A 17,419-nucleotide genomic window follows, 5' to 3' on the forward strand; every position below is an offset into this window, starting at 1 on the left:
TGCCAGAATTTAGTGCGGTTGACTGAGGTGAGAGATGGGTGCAGTCAGCACTTTTATGTGTGCATGTCCAGCTGTGTCTCCAGTGCAGGAGAAACCAACATGAACTTGGAAGAACCAGCCCTGACTCAGTTTCTTGGCTAACGAGCATCCCTGTGACCCTTGCTTGGTTTGTGTCTTTTTTTATATGGAAAGTGATACACCCATATTCTTTCTCTCTCTGTCTTCCACACTTGTATGTACTCTTGAATTTTTTTTGGCATATAGTAATTTTCCCTTCTTATCATGCTGCACTTCAGCTACGAAATATTTCATACGTGGCTGTCCCAGGATGTCTCACTTGTCAGATTAAATTTAGGACCTCTTGCAAATAGAGAAGAAGGAATAAACAGTGCTGTAGGCTTTTGCAGTGACTTCCATTTTTATTTCACTTTGCTTTTCCCAGTTTTATATCACAAACATCATTGAATAAGGGGAGAAAGTATTTGAAATCGAGTACTTAGGCTTCCATCATAATTTAGAATAAACCAGTTAGCCCTGATTTAAATCACAGCTCTGATTATTGAGGACAACAGAGGAAGAAAAGCTTTTTTTTCATCTTAAATCCCTGTCTTTTTAACATTTATGATGTATGTACTTTCTAAATGCATTTGTCTAATTGGCAGCTTTGTTCTAAGGTCTTTTCTCGTAAAGTAGTCTCAGTATGCGAAGCCTACAGTCTTTCCTGTAGGTCCACTGCAATCCATCTCATCCACGGCTTTCAATCACACAGTATGTTGTTGCCTTCTCTTCTTCCTATCAGCAGAGGCAGCATGGGTTTGTTTGGGGTGGGGAGGAAGGAACAAAATAAAACAAAGAAATCCCAAACACCAAAGATCTGTGTTGTGTTTGTAGTCCATCAGTCTAGTCTTCCAGGAGTTGGTACTCCATCCTGCTGGAATCAAAGCTTTGGAAAGCGGGAGTGTGCCAGATGTCCGAGTCTGTTGCATCTCTCTTCATGGATCCTTTCTGAATTGGTCCTGGGGAAGGAAAAAGAGAGACATGTTAGAACCTTTAAATGCCTTCATGTTTTTATGGCTTAAATAGGTGACTCTTGAGTACCCCTTAAAAAAAGGGGCGGGGGGGGGAATTCTGCAATGATAAGTCTAATTTCCTCTAGTGGTTGTTTTTTTTTCTAGAGGGCTAGGCTTTGAGGGATGGGGGAAATCCCCTTTTCTGTACATTCCTCTCACTGTTGCCATGTGTCTTGAATATCATGCATGTGGGCAACAATGAGGTATTCTTGTTGCACCTACTGACCCTAGTACCTTTTTATTCTTGATTCCTGGAGGTGTTTACTCTGAGGAGAAAAAAAAAAAAAACAACAAACCAGTTCTAACTCCCTTAAGTGTCTGCTGTGGAGGAGCCTGCTGTCGTGTTACCACCTTTGAAGGGGGAAGGTGCTGCTTAGGATTATTTTCAATATTCGGGTACAGGCAAACCCAGCCAGGTATGTGTGAGAGTAACAGTGACTGAAATTGGCTCTGGGTTATGCCTTTAACAACTGGAAGAAAAAAAGAGGAGTCTGTAATACTAATATGAATAGATAGGTGACCAAGTGGAAATCCTCACTCACGTGAGCTTCAGTGCAAAATCTCAGCCAACTTTTCCTCATAATACTGGAAGTTCTCTTGAATGTCCTCCCATGGCACGAAAGCCTTTGCTTCCTCTCCTTCCTCCTGTTCCACAAAGTTCTGCCAGACATACTCAAAGTCTTGAGGCTTCATAATCCTCAGCTTGCAGCCAGCTGACTTCATTTTTTTCAGGGCAGCCTGCATTTCTGGCTCTTCCCACATGAAGAGGCGCCCTACCATGATTGTCAGACGCAGGTTCTTGTTCTTCTTTAGCATCTCGGTTATCCGATCGGCGCAGGTCACACAGGGACTGGAAGAGACGTACCAGGTGACGTTGTAGCGGAGGTTTGATTCACACTTCGGTAAAATTGTGTTGAAGAAAGCCATTTCTGCATGGGCGGCCGCATGCTCGTCTTCCAGGTAACCCCGAGAAGTCACTGACTCTTTGCCTTGGGTCTCAATAACATAACACAGGAAGGTTTTGTTCCTGCCTGAGCTGTATTCCACATTCCTGAACTGGAATTTGAAAAACATGGCTGGGAGGCGTTCCCTATAGAGAGTGGAGAGGAAAGAAGCGTCTTAGAGGCAGATAATAAGGGGTTATAGCATTGGTTTAGTTCTTGTGTGTGATCTTGGACAAGTTGCTGCATCTATGATAGCTGTATTTTTTCATGTATTAAAAGGAGATGCCTTTTAATAGGAGGATAACAATACATCCAAAACTGTAAGATATTCAGCTAGTATTGCTGTGTGGTGAGGCTTCGAGGCCCATTCTTACTACCTAGTCTTTTTTCAATTCATTTTAACAAACTTATACTGGGAATTTCTGGTATCTGCATTGAGGTATTTGAAGAGGAACTTGCTTCTGAAATGTATTTCTTGAGACTATGATATTCACTTTTGGTAAGGAGAGACGGCAATTGGCATTTTCCCAGTCTTAATGCACCTGTAGACTGAACTGTTCTTCTGTTTTCTAGGCCATTAACATAGTTTTTTTGGGAGTGGTATTGCAATGTTAATCTGTGGGATCTGTTGTCCTAAATTGTTAGGACGTTGGCATTGCTAATTAATGTTTTACCCCCAGTGCTTTTGCAGTCCGGATTTCCTCTGAGTAGAGGCAAGCGTGACCGACTAGTTGGAGTTTTTACGTGTTCTAGTTTTACTCTTCCAGTATCAGTTGAATACTGATATTCAGTAGGAATATGTTGTGACTTTGTTTTAATAAAATATCTGAGATCAAATCTAACTTCACTATGAAAAAGTGTATTTCCTACTGAAGTTTGATAGCTGTGTCATGGATACTACTGATAAACTTCACATACTTTAATTTGTTGTGCACCTCTGCCATTCTGGGTTTCTAGATAAGCATAATCCAAAGTGAATCATTGCAGTGAGTAATGTGTTTGCAGTCCTCTTTCACCCAAACAAGGTAGTCTGCTGTTATTTAGGGAAGTTAAAATTAGTCCCTTAAAATACTGTGTATAGCTTTTAAGCGTTGCTGACTGAAGAGGTGAAAAAGGAAAGCTGCATCATCTCATAGTACCTGTTGCTTTCTTATGGAGTATCAGGCTTTCCTGATTGCCCCCTGTAGCATCTAACTATGGAGTACATCAGTACAAGAACTGGTTCTTGAAGGATGTTAGGTGGAAAGATGAAAAAGACACTTCTCACAACATGCCTTGTGACCTGCTAAATGCTACAAAGGATGGGAGTGAAGACTGCACGGAGTAGCCAAAGCCAAGGTGAAATAAAGTAGTAACACAACATTTCATTTATTACACACCAGTAATCTTCTGGCATGTTGCATTCCTCTCATCTGAGCTTTAGGTAGACCTGTAACCTTGATATTCCCAGTGAGGCAATAATGAATCTTTGTAAAACAGTAAGTGTTTTATTCATCCCTGTCTCATCTATAGTCAGATTATAATGTCAGGCCTCTCCAGGGGGTACACTGAGCAAAGGTCAGGAGAGATTCTCAGACTCTTGGAAATTTTAATTGGAGAGAGCAACAAGGCTGCAGGAGTAAGTGGCAAAGCGTTGTTCTGCTGAGAGGAAAGAACAATTTGTGATGCAACACCTCGCAAGATGTCTCCAGAGACAGCGGAAGAGAATCGTATGGAAAAGAGTGAAAATAATCAAACTCAGTATGTTATGCTCACTTAGTAATGTGGGAACAACGAGTGAATGTACTGTCAATTTGCTAGTGGGGAATGCTGGCATGGGACACAGTGAAAATGCGGGATGGTTGCAGGTCAGGAGGAAGGACTGTTCATGAAAACCTGGATCTGATGCCTTTTAAAATCAGTGGATGTCCTCCTATAAAGTGCAAAGGATAAGGCTTTGCTAGGACAGCATGAAAAGCCCCAAATAGCGTGATATTCTGTGCAAATCAGAGGGATTGGAATGGAAATGTCTGAGCAGAAAGACCAGGGAATAGGCACTTAGGAGTTCTGCATGTAATACCTGGCTGCAAATACTACATGATGTACCGTAAGCAAATGGCTTTTTGCTTAGAAATGAATTGGAAATAGTGTGCTGTCTAAATACGTAACTCAGAGTAAATTATAGCTATTGTCAAGCTGCTTTAGCTGTGTTATTTTAAAAGTTTAAATACAATTTTCCATAAATGTTTAATTCCACTTACAAAGTTTCAGAAATTTCTCTTCAGTATGTGTATATTCCATACTTGTCTTAACGCAGCCAGGGATCTTCTTGCTGCCAAAGTCCTGTGGCGTTTTTGGCTTTTGAGAAAGTTAAAACATAAAAGAACACCCTCTCCATTTAATTTTTTATGATACTACAGTAGTATCCAGGGTCCATACACAGATTCACAGTAAAAGGCCTGGAGTTACAGTTCCCACTTCTGTTTTGGATTTCCCAACGCATGATTTTACAGATGAACAACTTCCCTTGGAATATCAGTGTACTATACCAGCCAAATGGTGTGAGAGTTGATGCGGTTAGGTTGGCACAGTTGTACTTTGTACTCGGAGAAGAAGATCATTAGTCTTCCAAATGCAACAAGAGTCGAAACAATTCTGTTCATAGAACTGCATCTACACTGGGAATATCTACTGTTGCTGTCAGTCAAGGACCACTGTAATTCTTTTCACGTATCATTGATTCGTGACAGTGGAAGTTTAGAGTACAGGTTTGGCTTTAGAAATGTTACCAGAAGCAGGTTTTCAGCTGCTTCTTAAATGGTATAATTAAACCCTGACATTGTTCAATTCTGCTTAGATGAGATCTGCACAAGATGGGACAAACAATAGAAAAGCCTGTTTGGGAGCCTTTCATGCTATTAATGTTTTAGCTGGCAGCGTATTAATGAGGGATGAGAAGCAGTAGTGTGGATACAGACTTTTATTTTGATTAATGAGCAAATAAATCATGCTGTTGGGGTATGATTTAGTCTATGGTTCTCTGGTTTGCATTGAGAGTTTGCACAAGCCTAGAAAAGAGAAACCTGCACTGGCTTCCACAATTTCTAAACTACCCAGAAAGACTACTTTAACTTCCTTCTTACCAGTTTGACCTCTGTTCACTTACGTTAGATGACTTAAAGTTACCTGTTAGAGCGAGACTCATTTGCTTTAAGATGAACTGCAAGACTTCCACTGATTTTGTTAAAGGGCATTATCAGACTCTAATTTAGCACAGTGCCTCTTATTCCCTGAACTCCTTTCTCATGTTCTTTGAGACAAAAAGAAATTTGCGTGCTTCCGAGAATAGCGCTTTTCCTGCTTTATATCCTAGATAATGAGTGGTTCTTTGTTTAATGATTTAACGATTCCTTAATTAATGATGTCTTTGAAGTCCAGCTATGTTGGGTCTGACATAAGCCACCCATTGCCTTGTTTCAGAGCTAAGTTTGTAAGGCTACAGCAAGTTGTTTTAAAATAACATCATGTCTTTAAATGTAGCACATCAGAGTCACATGGAAGTTCATTCCTGATTTAACTCTCTTGACTGCAAAGCGGTTACATCAGTGATGAGATTGAATCTGTGTGTTTTGATAAACTGTTTAAACAGCAGCGATCTGTTCCAGGATGTATTGACTCAGATGTGTATTTAGTCAGGCCTTCTAGACAGATTTTATTGCTTATCATCTTGGCGTCTGTCTAAGATTATCTGGGATGTTCACCTAAATCTGCCCTTCTAGCAACATGGAATATGCATCAGCTTAATTAATAAGTTTCCGATAAAGAATATAAACAAAGCTAAGGGCATTTTCCAAGCCTGTAAGTAGCTGGCTGAGAGCTTGGAAAATTTGCTGATCGTGGATACGTAGGCAACCAATGAGCTGTGTGTGCTCGTTAGCAAGAATCTGCTTAATCCCGTGTAAACCAGAGCGGGGAGGACATGTCAGCCCAAGTGTGAATTGTAAACTTCTGTCCTGACAGGGCTTAGCTGAGTCCTTGCTATGTGACTCTTCCCAGCAGTGGGGATTTGGACGAGGTGTCTCTGGTCCTGTGAGTTGTTGGAAAGCCTCGCAGCAAGCGATTTGGCAGTGGAAGAATGAGCAAAACCAAACCTATGTCCTGTAAGACTGCATAAGTACTTAAATGCCGTATGCTGCCTCTCACCTTTGAGTTACAGCATGCTTGGCAGATGACCCTCATAACTTATTGCAAAGTGAAGTATCGTAATTGTATTGTTTATCTGGGTAGATTAAAACTCTTTGCAAACAATTGAGCATCAAAATACATCTCTGAAATTGCTGTGTCAACCACTACAACAAACTAAGACAACTTCTTTGGAAACTCAAGTCTAGCTTTGAATAGACTGTTTCTGAGTAAATGACTAATTCTTGGCAAGCCTGTTTTCCCGTGTTTGAATGACAGGTGGTGTACAAATGTTAATGTCTCTATTTTACCCTTTTCTTTTTTTTGTTCCAACATTAAGGAAAGATAATGCTAACAAAATATGCCTAGGAGATGTGAGTTCCAATATACTTTCTTATACTGGAAGCTATATTGCTATAAATGCTAAACATAGAGATTGTGTCATCTTGCATGTCACTTTACAATCTCTTAAAATATACAAATATCAGATATTTCAGTGACTAGGCTAACTGCTTTTCTGTTTTTGGGTTTTTTTTCGTGCAATTAGTGAAGTTTTCTTGCCATTTCCCCCTCCAATAAAGGCATCATAGTCAGTGTAGGACTTGGAGGTAAGTTTTATGTTCTCTGAAAAATTGTTTACGGGCACTGAAATGTCACCTGCTCCAACAATAGGATGCAGGTGGTCACATAGCTCACTTGCGGTGTATTGGGAAGGTAAAAGTTGAAATCTTCATTCTCCTACTTCTCTGAAGATCATCATCAAATGGTCATCTTTAGTGATTTTCTAAATGCCTCAAACCTAATTTATTGAAGTGCTTGCCCTGGGCAGCAAAGTGTTTTGTCATCTGGTAGATCGTATTGAGATGAAAAAGAGTGAAACTTTGAGACAGAAACCTCAATCTATAAGAATGGTACTGGACTGAAGAGATAATGTGCTTTTAAGTTTGCTGAAATAAGGTAGGCTGGAGGAATACAGCAGCTGCCCAGCATGACCACAGCACTATTGCATGCTGGGTAGGAGGAGAGATCGAGAACTTCTAATGAGAGAATGAAAATGTGGGATTAGCTAAAAGATGCTGTAAACTAGTAGGACATATTCTTTAAATTTAAATATTTGTTCAATGACTATTTATACTATGGTCTTAGGTTATCTGACCCGATAAAACAGTGTCCTTTTGCTTGCTCTTTGACAACTATTCACAAATAAACACATCCATGCTGGGCTCATTGATTATAGAAAGCCTGTAATGATCAACTGTAACAGGAACCAAGGATTTATCACTGCTAGAAGGAGCCTCATTTACACTCTGGGGAAAGTGTAAATAAATGTGTCTACTTAAATGCCATGAAATGTACTCAGATGGGGCTTATATTTATCCAGGACTGTGTTGAGCCAAATGTTGATAAAAAGAGGGTTAATATTCTTAAACAGAGTAATTAGGTTCCCAGTATTTTTCTTGTAAGCCAGACTCCTTAGAGCTATAAGCAACAGCTTGAAAACTTGGCTGTGTGTCATAAGATGCCCCTAATCCAAGGGCTAAAACTGAAATGCAATGTAATTGAATGTAAGTGCTTTCACAGTTGCAGTTATGTGTTTTCTCATAATTCACATAACTGGCTTTATTGGCTGAAAATTTGTAAATAATTAGAAAAATCCCAACAGTGATCATACCAGGTCCAGGCACAGTATAAACTCACAGCGTACTTCTCAAAATGAAAGTAAAAATTGCTGGATTTTTCAGTACCTCTTTCAGGGTCCTTTAGGATTTCTGCTTTACTTCCTCATTCTCTCCTTTAATAGCCAGCATATTAGTAATAAACTAATAATCAGAGGAGACTTGGTCATGATTCCTACAGTAATTCACCAGATATTTATAAGCACTTTCCAAATAATATTGTGATGAGGACAGTATAAATACTCACATACTGACAGCTCTGTGGTCCCTCACCTAATGTCTGAGTACTTTTATTTCAGAAACTGAAACTCCTGTCTTGCTTGGTATCGGGGTATAGAATGTGAAAATCAGCTGGTACCAGCTTAACGTATGTAGATGCCATAGCACAGACTTTAACTTGTCCCTAGAAAAATGTTACCTGAGGCTTCCTTGCATCACCTGCCGCTCTTAACTCTAGGACCTCTGCCCCGGTGTGGTTCTGGCAGCGCGCTCACTGCTGAGCCTCGGCAGGTTAAGTTCTCCTGTGTTACCCCTTTCTGCAAGCACACATCATCCCTCGCATTCTCGCTGCCGCCTTTCCGGAGTGGAAAGTCCTGTCAAATTCTGCAACACCCTTGTCATTGCAACAAATAATTCATTGCAGGATGACACTAAGAAAGTATTTTTCATCCATGATTAGCATACCAATTCCTATCCAGGTCGTTTGGGTTAGCGAGGAAGTTTGAAGCTGTTGCCCAATTCCTTAGCATTTCTAATTGCAAGTTGAGTGCTCTAAGGGTGAAAAATCTAACTTCCTCATTGAGATTCATTTTAGTAAGTCTTAAGTGTCTAGAAGTTGTCACCATATGTGTCGTTGGTCCATTGGCTTATATAAATAATTTTTGGTGTCTTAGCTCTGTTCCGAGCAGAGGGGTGTGCTTTTCTTAAAAGTCACTGCTCTAGCAGACGTGTATTATTTCTATGATCATGTATGACAGACCAAAGGCTGCGAACAGCCTCACCCCAAGAAGTGGTTTTTCAGAGCAGACACATTTTAAGAAGAAAATGGTTTTTTCGTCCCTGTGCAGGAATCAGACATAGGCGCTGTCCTGCCTCATGCATCGTTCTCAGAAATGCCAGCCAAATTTTATTTGTAGAATCTTTCTTACCAGTAACCATGTCACAGGCAGAAGGACTCCAAGTGGGATTTTAGAGTCTGGCCTGAGCTTTACATTCAAGCAGCTGGAAGAAATCATGGTTTTGGTTTATGCGCTGGGAACGCTGCCTTGGTGACTGCTAAGGGAGGCCAGAGGGAAGAATGACATAGGGCATCTTGCTACTACTACAATGAGCATTTTGAAATGCTTAGAGATAGCAGATTACAGAGTTTTTTCTAGTTGCAGCTGTCAGTTATGTCTGACAGAGTTCAGCGTCCTAGTAGATCTCTGTTATATCTGCCTTTTTCAAAGACCAGGCTCACTGGAGCAAAAGGAGCTGCTTGCTGCTTTGCTGTCTTGAAAACCGCCTATTGTTTTTGTGCCTTTCTGTGAGTTAGGCTTTTTTGAAAGTCAGGTTCCAGCTGCGGGTGTGGAGCCCTTAAAAATGTGGACTTTCAGTTCTCTTGAAAAATCTGTCCCTTGGGTCCGTAAAGCAAATCAGCCATAGCAGGCGTATTTTTCCTAATCCACAGATAGAGAAACTTTCAGACAAGAGCCATTGATCACACCAAGAAATCAATATTCAGTGCTCATCAAGGGCCAATACCTTCCATCCTGATATCATCAGGTAAGTGATCCCATTGCAGTTAGTCGGACTACTTGCACTGTAAGGGAATCAGTCAATGCTATAGAAACAGACTTGCTTGTATAAAACAAACAGATTTGTCTGCCTGCCTGGTGTGAATCCATCCTCTGTGGAAATCGGCAAAACGTTTAACAAAATCTCACAATAATGAAAGCCATACTTACACCATTTAAGAATATTCAGAAGTGCACTGGCTGAAGATGCCATCTTTAATTACCCAACATAAGAGCTGAGGCAGAGACCTTTGAACATCCCCACTTCACTCTCCTGCACCCTCATATTTATATCTAAACCTCTTACCCTGTCACAATTTCAAACGGTGGCAGGTCTTCCCGCTTCAACTTCTTCTTCTTTTTTTCCTCGCCTTCTTCTGCGTTGTCAGGTTCACCATTCTGGGCGTTGCTGGGCTCCTCCTGCTTTTCTGCCATCTTCTTGAGTACAGGGGTATTAGCTTATGGCCACGGAGAAAAAGAAAGAGAAATTTCTGAGAGAAATCTCTCTAAGGGAGAGGAGACAGCCGAGGGAGGAGGGAAAAACAGAGCTGGGAGTTCCTGCACTAGGCACAGTTGTCAGGAGCTAAATATGGAACAAAGCAGCAATGATAGAGGCTGGATGGGGTAGGGTGACCCAGGGCTCTCAGATGTCGCCTCCTTCCCTTGCTTTCTCTAGGCCTTTTTTAACAATCTCTCTTGCTCCCCTTTTAATTTAAAATTAAGTGACGACTTCACTGTGGGCGGGTTAAGCAATGGATGGAAAATCCTGGAAGCATGACTATCTATTTATCCATTAGCGTGACAGATAGCTGGCAAGGTGCAGAGCTGGAAGCTTTTCCACCTACCTTCTTTTGCCAGTTTATTATATTGCTGACCTTGAAGGACCACTGGTTTGGCTCAGGCAAGAGGGGAAAGGGGCAGACCCCATTTGGTTTGCTGAAAAATTCCCATTCTTGGTGGATTTGGCCTCATGGGCCACCTGGAGCATCACAGCAGGAGTGCTCAGAGGAGCAGAAGACCTGCTTTTCTTTCCACCCTCTTCATCCATGCAGGGACACTGAAAACGGGAGCTGAACAAGGTGAAATCTTGCTTGTTGAAGTAGGTGTCACATCGTACTGGTATAAATGCAAGCCAAAACCTTCTCCCATATATTTTAGGGTCAGCCTTATAATTCACAGTGGGGCAGTATTTCTGGTGCAGGGCAATTCCAAGTGCATGTGCTGAGCATCTGCCCATTATTCTGTTTTTTTTTTCTCCCTGTTGCCTGAATGTTTGAAAAGTGCCCAGCATACTGGGAGAGATAACATAGCTAGGTAAGAGTAAGCAGTTGAAAACTGCCGGGGTTAGACTTTCTTGCAGTATTTCTTTGTTTCTTTCACCTTTGCTGCTGCAGAGGATGCAGATGTTGAACGAGTGATTGCACTGGAGCCAAAGAATCAGACAGCTAAGAGCCTGTGCTGGAGGTGTGATGAGAAGTGCAGTGTGCGTGGTTAAGCAGTAATTACTGGGACTGGTGTCGGTAGTATGCCAAGGACGGAGTACTGGAGACATTCTGGTAAGGTACTTACTGGGATTTGCCTGAACTAGTGTGGGTGTGGAATCTGCCTTGCACACAAAGAGAAACAAGAAGGACCATAAAGATTTTATTGACACAAGTTTGGGATGTTTGGTTTGCTCGGCACTGTATCAAGTAGATTTCTTGAAGAGGCTGTGGTAACTTAGAAGGGTACTCAGGGGTAATGTAGCTCTCACGTGAGTGCTAAAAAGAGGTTTTTATGTTTGGGTTGGGGGGGTTGTCTCTTTTTTCTTTTTTTCTTCAGGATTATGTGAAATTCTTCCAATTTCTCACTCTAAATTTAAATAATTTAAAGTTTGTATAAATCCCATGTGAACCAAGCCTAATGAAAACCTGAGTAAGATTTTTCTCAGAGACTAATCCTGCTGTGCCATGACAGTGAAAGTAAATGGAAAATGTGTAGCTGTGCAGAAGTCATGTTTTAGCCAAAGCATACTGGAAATCAAATCTCCAGTATCTTGGGTTCTGCACTTAGTTCATAACCCCCCATCATCAAGATTTGGATAAATATGAACTATTAAGCTATATTTGATTGAGTGTTCAGTCTGTACTTAGTGGAAAACCTGCTCTTAGTTTGAGGAGGATAAACTGTATTCGGTAGAAATCAAATAGGTGCGAATACCTGCTTTCAGGCCAAACTCAGTCTTTGTGATACCATTGTAGTCAGCTCTTTAGAGTCTTTAGAGGGGTCTGCACTATCACAAAGTGAAATAAATTTAGGCCATTGGGCAGATAATTTATTCTGGCTACTCTTTCAAGCCCCCTTGCTAACAATAGCCTGCCTTTCTGTGCTACAATATCCTTTGTAGCTTTCCATTAGTAACATCACCGAAATGCAGTGGTTCTGGGGACAGAGCACCCCCATGCACACCCCCACCCCCCTTTACTCTCGCACTGGTTGCTAGTGATGAGAAGTTGTTTATTTGATGACTGACACAGCTGGCATGGAGAGTATTGTGACAACAGCGCAATCAAGGATTTGACAAGTTCCAAGACATCCTATCTGTGGAACATCTTTCATTTTCATGGTGCAGAATTTTATTTATTTTTAAACTTAAAATACTTTCCTGGAGGGCAGGTGTAGTGTTTTTCCTCTTGCATGGTAACCGTGCTCAAATTCCAACTCCCCTGTCCAATTACTCTCACCTTTGACATTTCAGGCAGTGCTTTTGGGGATGGGAATCCTCTCTTAATGAGTGACAGCTTGTTTCCTTCTTACCCTTATACTTTAAAGAAGCAGTCCAGCCCCTCTTCAGTCCCTCTGACCCACTTTTCTTTATTTTTGGAAGCTCTTAATGGCTAGGGTCCCATCTTTCCTGCAGCCTTTAGCTTTCACTGGCCCGACTACCCTGCAGGGTTCAGGGCTGAGCTCTAATCTAATCTCGGGAATGTGGCACCGAGACTCTACCTCCATCCAGCCCTTCCCCAGCTGCTTCGCAGCTCCATCTAGGGCAGTGCACTAAATAGTCATGATTGACCCCGCTGCAGCGTCTGCCTGCACCAAAAATATAAAAGGATACCACCAAGCTGCTGTCAATCTGACATTTTGCATTAGAGCCGTAGGAATGAAAGCTTTGATCAATTTTTTTCGGTTGTTTTTAAGTGACCCTAGTTCCCCTGAGATGCGTGCCTGTGTACAGCAGCGTGTGTGCGTGGGCCTAAAGACCGAAGCCAGCGACGGAACTTTTTTTCCATCAGCAAGTTCAGAGAAGGAGCTGGGGCACAGGTCCTGAGAGGTGCCAGGGATGCAGCTAGCGTGACGTAAGGACCTCCCCATGGCACTTTGGTTAACTAAAATCAATGCACTTGCCAGGCAGCATTTTTATTGAGGTTTCCCTCCACCCTGCCCCTCTCCCCACCGATTTAATGGTTTATTTAGTCGACTATGAATTTCGTTCTACTGGGAGAGCCCTGCACAGCGGAATCGCTGTTCAGCCACAGAAGAGGCACAAGAGATCTGCACGCACATCAGGTCTCGTGCAGGGAGAACGAGAATAATTCTCATCCCCCCTGTTTGCTCCTCAGCAAGGGCTAAACCACGCTCGTTTCCAGCGGAGCCCCGCGGCCTCTCCCCGTAGCCAGCACGCTGGCTGCAGTCGGTCGGTGCGGACTCTTCCCTCGCAGGTAATCCTCTTCAGCATCTGCACCTCGCGTGTGGGGAAACCTCCGATGGGGTGACCGCAACCCCGCACCGCAGCCGCGGGATCGGCCACTGAGCCAGCTCCATCTCAGCGGCACAGACCCAGCTGTGGTTTCCTGCCCGAGCCTGTTCTCCATCCTGTGACAGATGTGCTGTCCCGCAACATCTGGCAGTCTGTCTCCCTCTGTTTTAAAAGGTCTGGCTTCACTGTGTCGGGCCATCCAGGCCAGAATACCTGAGCAGAGCTAGATGAAGTAATGGGGAGGAGCAGACCTCAGGGACATCGACTTGCAGTAAGATTCGAAGAGCTGTCTGCGTGGGAACGCTGCCAGCAAAGGCGACTGCTAGCCAGGTGAGGCTAAGGTGACAACCTGTTCTGGCAGAAGCTTTCTGGCTTTGCTGGAGTATTGGATATTAAGGTCTGATCCTGCATCCATCCAAGTCCAGAATAGTTTCTCCACTGACTTTAGAGGCATCTCTGAACAATCTGATGACTTTTTTCCCCTATCTTGAACAGGTATCTTACACAGAGGGTACTGTATTCCCTTGACCTGTCTGCCAGTTCCCCTGTTCAGAATCTGCTGTTCCCCTAATTGCAGCAGGAGTTACTTTCCTGAAGTTAAAATGGCTGTTTTCCTTTCCTGAGCACAAAGGGGCAGTAGAAGAGACCTGGCTGCGAAAGCCTTTGCCAGGAAAAGGAGGCTTTTATTGCATTCTCGGGCTGGAGGAACATTTTTGGAGAGATGCGAGAGTGAAATAAGACACTGGCTGTGTGAGTCATGGCTCAGACGTGCTCTCTATTCCAAGGGGACAGCTGGTGGCACCAACAAAACAGCTCCCTAGATACATTGTCTGGCAGCAGTCCCCCTCCTGCTTTTTCCAGCTGTAACTACCGTTACGTGATAAATAAATAAACACTCTGACAGTGATGTGCAGAGGCAGATTTCCTTCCCTCGGCCCCTGTAGGCTCTCACCAGTCCCTCTCCTCCTGCTGCAGGACCGCAGTGCTAAGATTTAAAAGAAGGGGCAGGAAACACCGGCGTCGGACCCCGCAGCATCCCATGGCTTTGACCTGGACAGTGCCCGCGTCCCTCTGCGCAGGGTGGCAGCTCCCCGTGAAAGGCACTAAACCAGAGCTGAAGTGAGCTGAGGTGCCGGCAGAGAGAAACGATGCTCTCGCCTCCTTGCCTGCCTTATCTTCACAGCTAAAGCATCTCCCTCCCTGGCCCGCGATCCCCAACCCTCGCACACCATCACCACGCTGCTGTAGAGCTGGGAAGGAGTCTGTTTTGTTGGCGGGCGCTGCTGGCTGGCTGATGAATTCAAAGCCCGACTGGAAGTTAACGATGGCTCCAAGCAGCACAGCCTCCTTCCTGCTGGGTTTCTGCTGCAGTTTTACTGGGAGCAGTTGCAGGGGAAGGTCAGCCCTAGCCGTGCTGCAGGTGCTTAAAGCCAGAGGAATTTGTTTTCTGCACCACCCAGTGCTAACGAAGGGGTGGTGGGGAGAGCTGCTGAACTGCAGTCGGCTCTCTGAAGTTTACATGCACGCAGCAGCAAATCCTCTCTAGCATTTGACTCTGTATTTTAACATAGTTCCAGACATCAGCAAATCAATTAAAGTTCCTTACTACTGAAGCCTGAGTGTTTTCTGGAACAGCTGGTAAATTATTGAATGAGACAAGGCTTAGGAAAAGAGGCTGGACTGAAAGGCGGAAAGATTTTGTTTATGCACAAATATTGTGTATCCAGCAGCCAGGGGATGTGCCCTTTGGACTGAGTAACGATCAGTTTAATATCAAATACATCTTTCTGGGAAGACTGGCTGAAGCTGAAGAGAGGGATCATCATTAGACATGATGATCTGAGAGGTGGCTCTTCTCTCTAAATGCCACGACCCCATGAAAGCTGTCACAAATGCACGGCCTTTGTCTGAGTCACTGCTTGAATCATGAAGGCTGCAACGTGTCCCGCCGTGGGTTATGAATGTTCCTGACACTGGGTGGGACGTGGTATCTATTCCATCAGCTAATTTAGGTGGGGCTGGACAAGCACCTTGCGTGCCTGCTAAGGTGATCCAGCCTGCCTGCCGCCTGGTCGATGCTGGCATGAGCAAAACTTCCCAGTGCTCCTTCTGGATCCCCTGGGAAAAGGCCCTTCAGGAAGACGGCGTGTGGCAGGGAGGAGAGCCCTCAGCTCACGCATAGCAGACCTCAGGTGAAATCCCCTTTCTCGCTCGGAGGCAAAATTTCACTGATTTTAGCAAGCCAGGTTCCTCGTTGTGCTGTGGATTTCCAGCACCTCTTTGTTTTGGTTTTCTCCTCTTCCCTTTGGTGTGTTTGTAACACAGGGATGGATCCAGACAAGGGCTGCGTGGCCACGCGCTTCTTCCAGCCGTCGTGTGACCAGGAGAACAAGCCCCGTCAGGCAGCGCTAATGGGAAACCAGGGCCCCTCTGGATCCACAAAGGCAGAGGCTGATTTTGGTCTGCACTGCACAGTATAAATAAGAAATTTTCTAGATGACTGACTTTGAAATGTCATTAAAGTTATTTTTATGCAAGGGGTTTTAGTGTATCTGTTTAAATAGCAAATATACTAAATGATGCTTTAAATATTAATATAAGAGGGTGCTTTGCTGAATTTAACTTTGTCAATTGATTTCAAGCTATTATGTATGTTACATGTAGGAACATTTGCTATTTTTGCTGCCTGCAAGAAAATGCAAGTAGCGAAGAGAAGCTATTGGTGCACTTATAGGTGGACTCGAAGAAAGAGGAACTGAAATGAAGATGAGATCAAGTCAGCTAGTCACACCAGTTGGGGAAATGGGGAGGGCAAACACGAAAAGATCAAAAATATCTGTTACTCTTAATTACAGATTTTCCTTTACCTGCATAAAAAAAAATGGGAAGAAGGGGAGAGAGCAAACTAATTTATGAAAGCTGATCAAGTATACATCCATATATTGAATTTGGAAATGTTATTAAAACGTTGCAGGTTTGAACCAGATCTAGAGTCACTTATCAACTTGAATGTGATTTAAATAACACTCTTCCCCTTTTCAAAAGCAGAGATCACTGTAAAGACTTGCTTTATCCCTCCTGCCTGCACTAGGTGGCTCTACTTATCTCTACTCCTCGTGGCTTTGCCATGCTAACTAGGAAAGGACAGGCATAATGATGTTCAGGCGCCCTAAATCATTCTTAACTCCACTGAATTGAATCTCCAGCCCAGATATTAGCTTCTTTTTAGGACGAAATAATTTATGTCTTCCTGTCCTTTGGCATGTGGCTTTCTGGAAGACACAGACGAGGCATCACTGTAAATAAGCTCAGTAGTAACAGAGTTATATAAAGCCCTGAAATATATAGCACTTTTTTTTTCTTTTTTTTTTTCTTTTAAAGTAGCTTATGATCTTTCTAGTGCTGCTTGCAGTGCTCATGCTTTATAGTCCTACTCCTGCTTACAGCCACGTCTATTCAATGGCCTGCTCTTATGCAGCTTTTACTCGGGAGATTACAGCAATATGCTTGCAGCAGCAGTCTTGTATAAAGGTGTCCTGTAGCTAGAAGGGAAAAATAATGGAGGGGATCAAAATGACAGAACAAGATATATGGCCAAATTTTAAAAAGGTACTACAAATTTCAGCTGCTCTCAGCTGCTGGTATTTGTTTCTCTTGGCCCCAGCTTTCAGTCATGCTGAGCACCCAGCTCTGCCATTGACGTGAGTTGGACCCGGGCACATTCAGCATCTCTAAAAATCAGGCTTGACGTCACTCAGGAAGGACCTCAGACCCAAGAATTAGCTTCCTTACCTTGAAGCTGTGGGCGAAGCGTAATGGAGGAGCCTGTCACGGGGATGGATCCCCAAGTGAGCGTGTCTGCACTGTGCAGGGGCTCGAGGGACCTTTGGGACTTTTAGGCTCGAAACCCACACAGCCCACTTACTCCTAACATGCACCGGGAATGAGTCTGGCTGCCCATCCCCTTCCCTTTGGAGTCAGAGCACAAGCCACGGACTCCGGACAGGATCCCTTGAGCTTTTGCAAACCTAGTGCCAAATCAGTAAAACAAGAA

General features: G+C 43.4%; 1 protein-coding gene and 1 long non-coding RNA gene across 7 annotated transcripts; one reads left to right on the plus strand and one right to left on the minus strand.

Annotated features, from left to right (window-relative positions):
* Positions 1-394: 394 nt before the first annotated feature.
* Positions 395-10,313, minus strand: APOBEC2 (apolipoprotein B mRNA editing enzyme catalytic subunit 2). Its single transcript, XM_009923617.2, has 3 exons — positions 9,934-10,313; positions 1,613-2,160; positions 395-1,016 (listed from the first exon to the last, which is right to left on the minus strand). Exons 1-2 carry the CDS (start codon positions 10,059-10,061, stop codon positions 1,620-1,622), a joined length of 669 nt encoding a protein of 222 aa, XP_009921919.1. The 5' UTR covers positions 10,062-10,313; the 3' UTR covers positions 395-1,016; positions 1,613-1,619.
* LOC138682102 (uncharacterized) lies at positions 9,526-16,351 on the plus strand. Of its 6 annotated transcripts, none has more exons than XR_011322318.1 (4): positions 9,526-9,615; positions 11,021-11,182; positions 12,807-15,557; positions 15,691-16,351. It is a non-coding gene; the product is annotated as an uncharacterized lncRNA (long non-coding RNA). The 6 variants fall into 6 exon arrangements; XR_011322319.1 differs by lacking the exon at positions 9,526-9,615 and having other exon boundaries at positions 10,383-11,182; positions 12,807-13,706; positions 14,341-15,557; XR_011322317.1 differs by lacking the exon at positions 9,526-9,615 and adding an exon at positions 10,383-10,940.
* Positions 16,352-17,419: the final 1,068 nt, after the last annotated feature.

Source organism: Haliaeetus albicilla, chromosome 26 (genome assembly GCF_947461875.1).
Source record: "Haliaeetus albicilla chromosome 26, bHalAlb1.1, whole genome shotgun sequence".
In the NCBI taxonomy this organism is placed as follows: Eukaryota; Metazoa; Chordata; class Aves; order Accipitriformes; family Accipitridae; genus Haliaeetus; species Haliaeetus albicilla.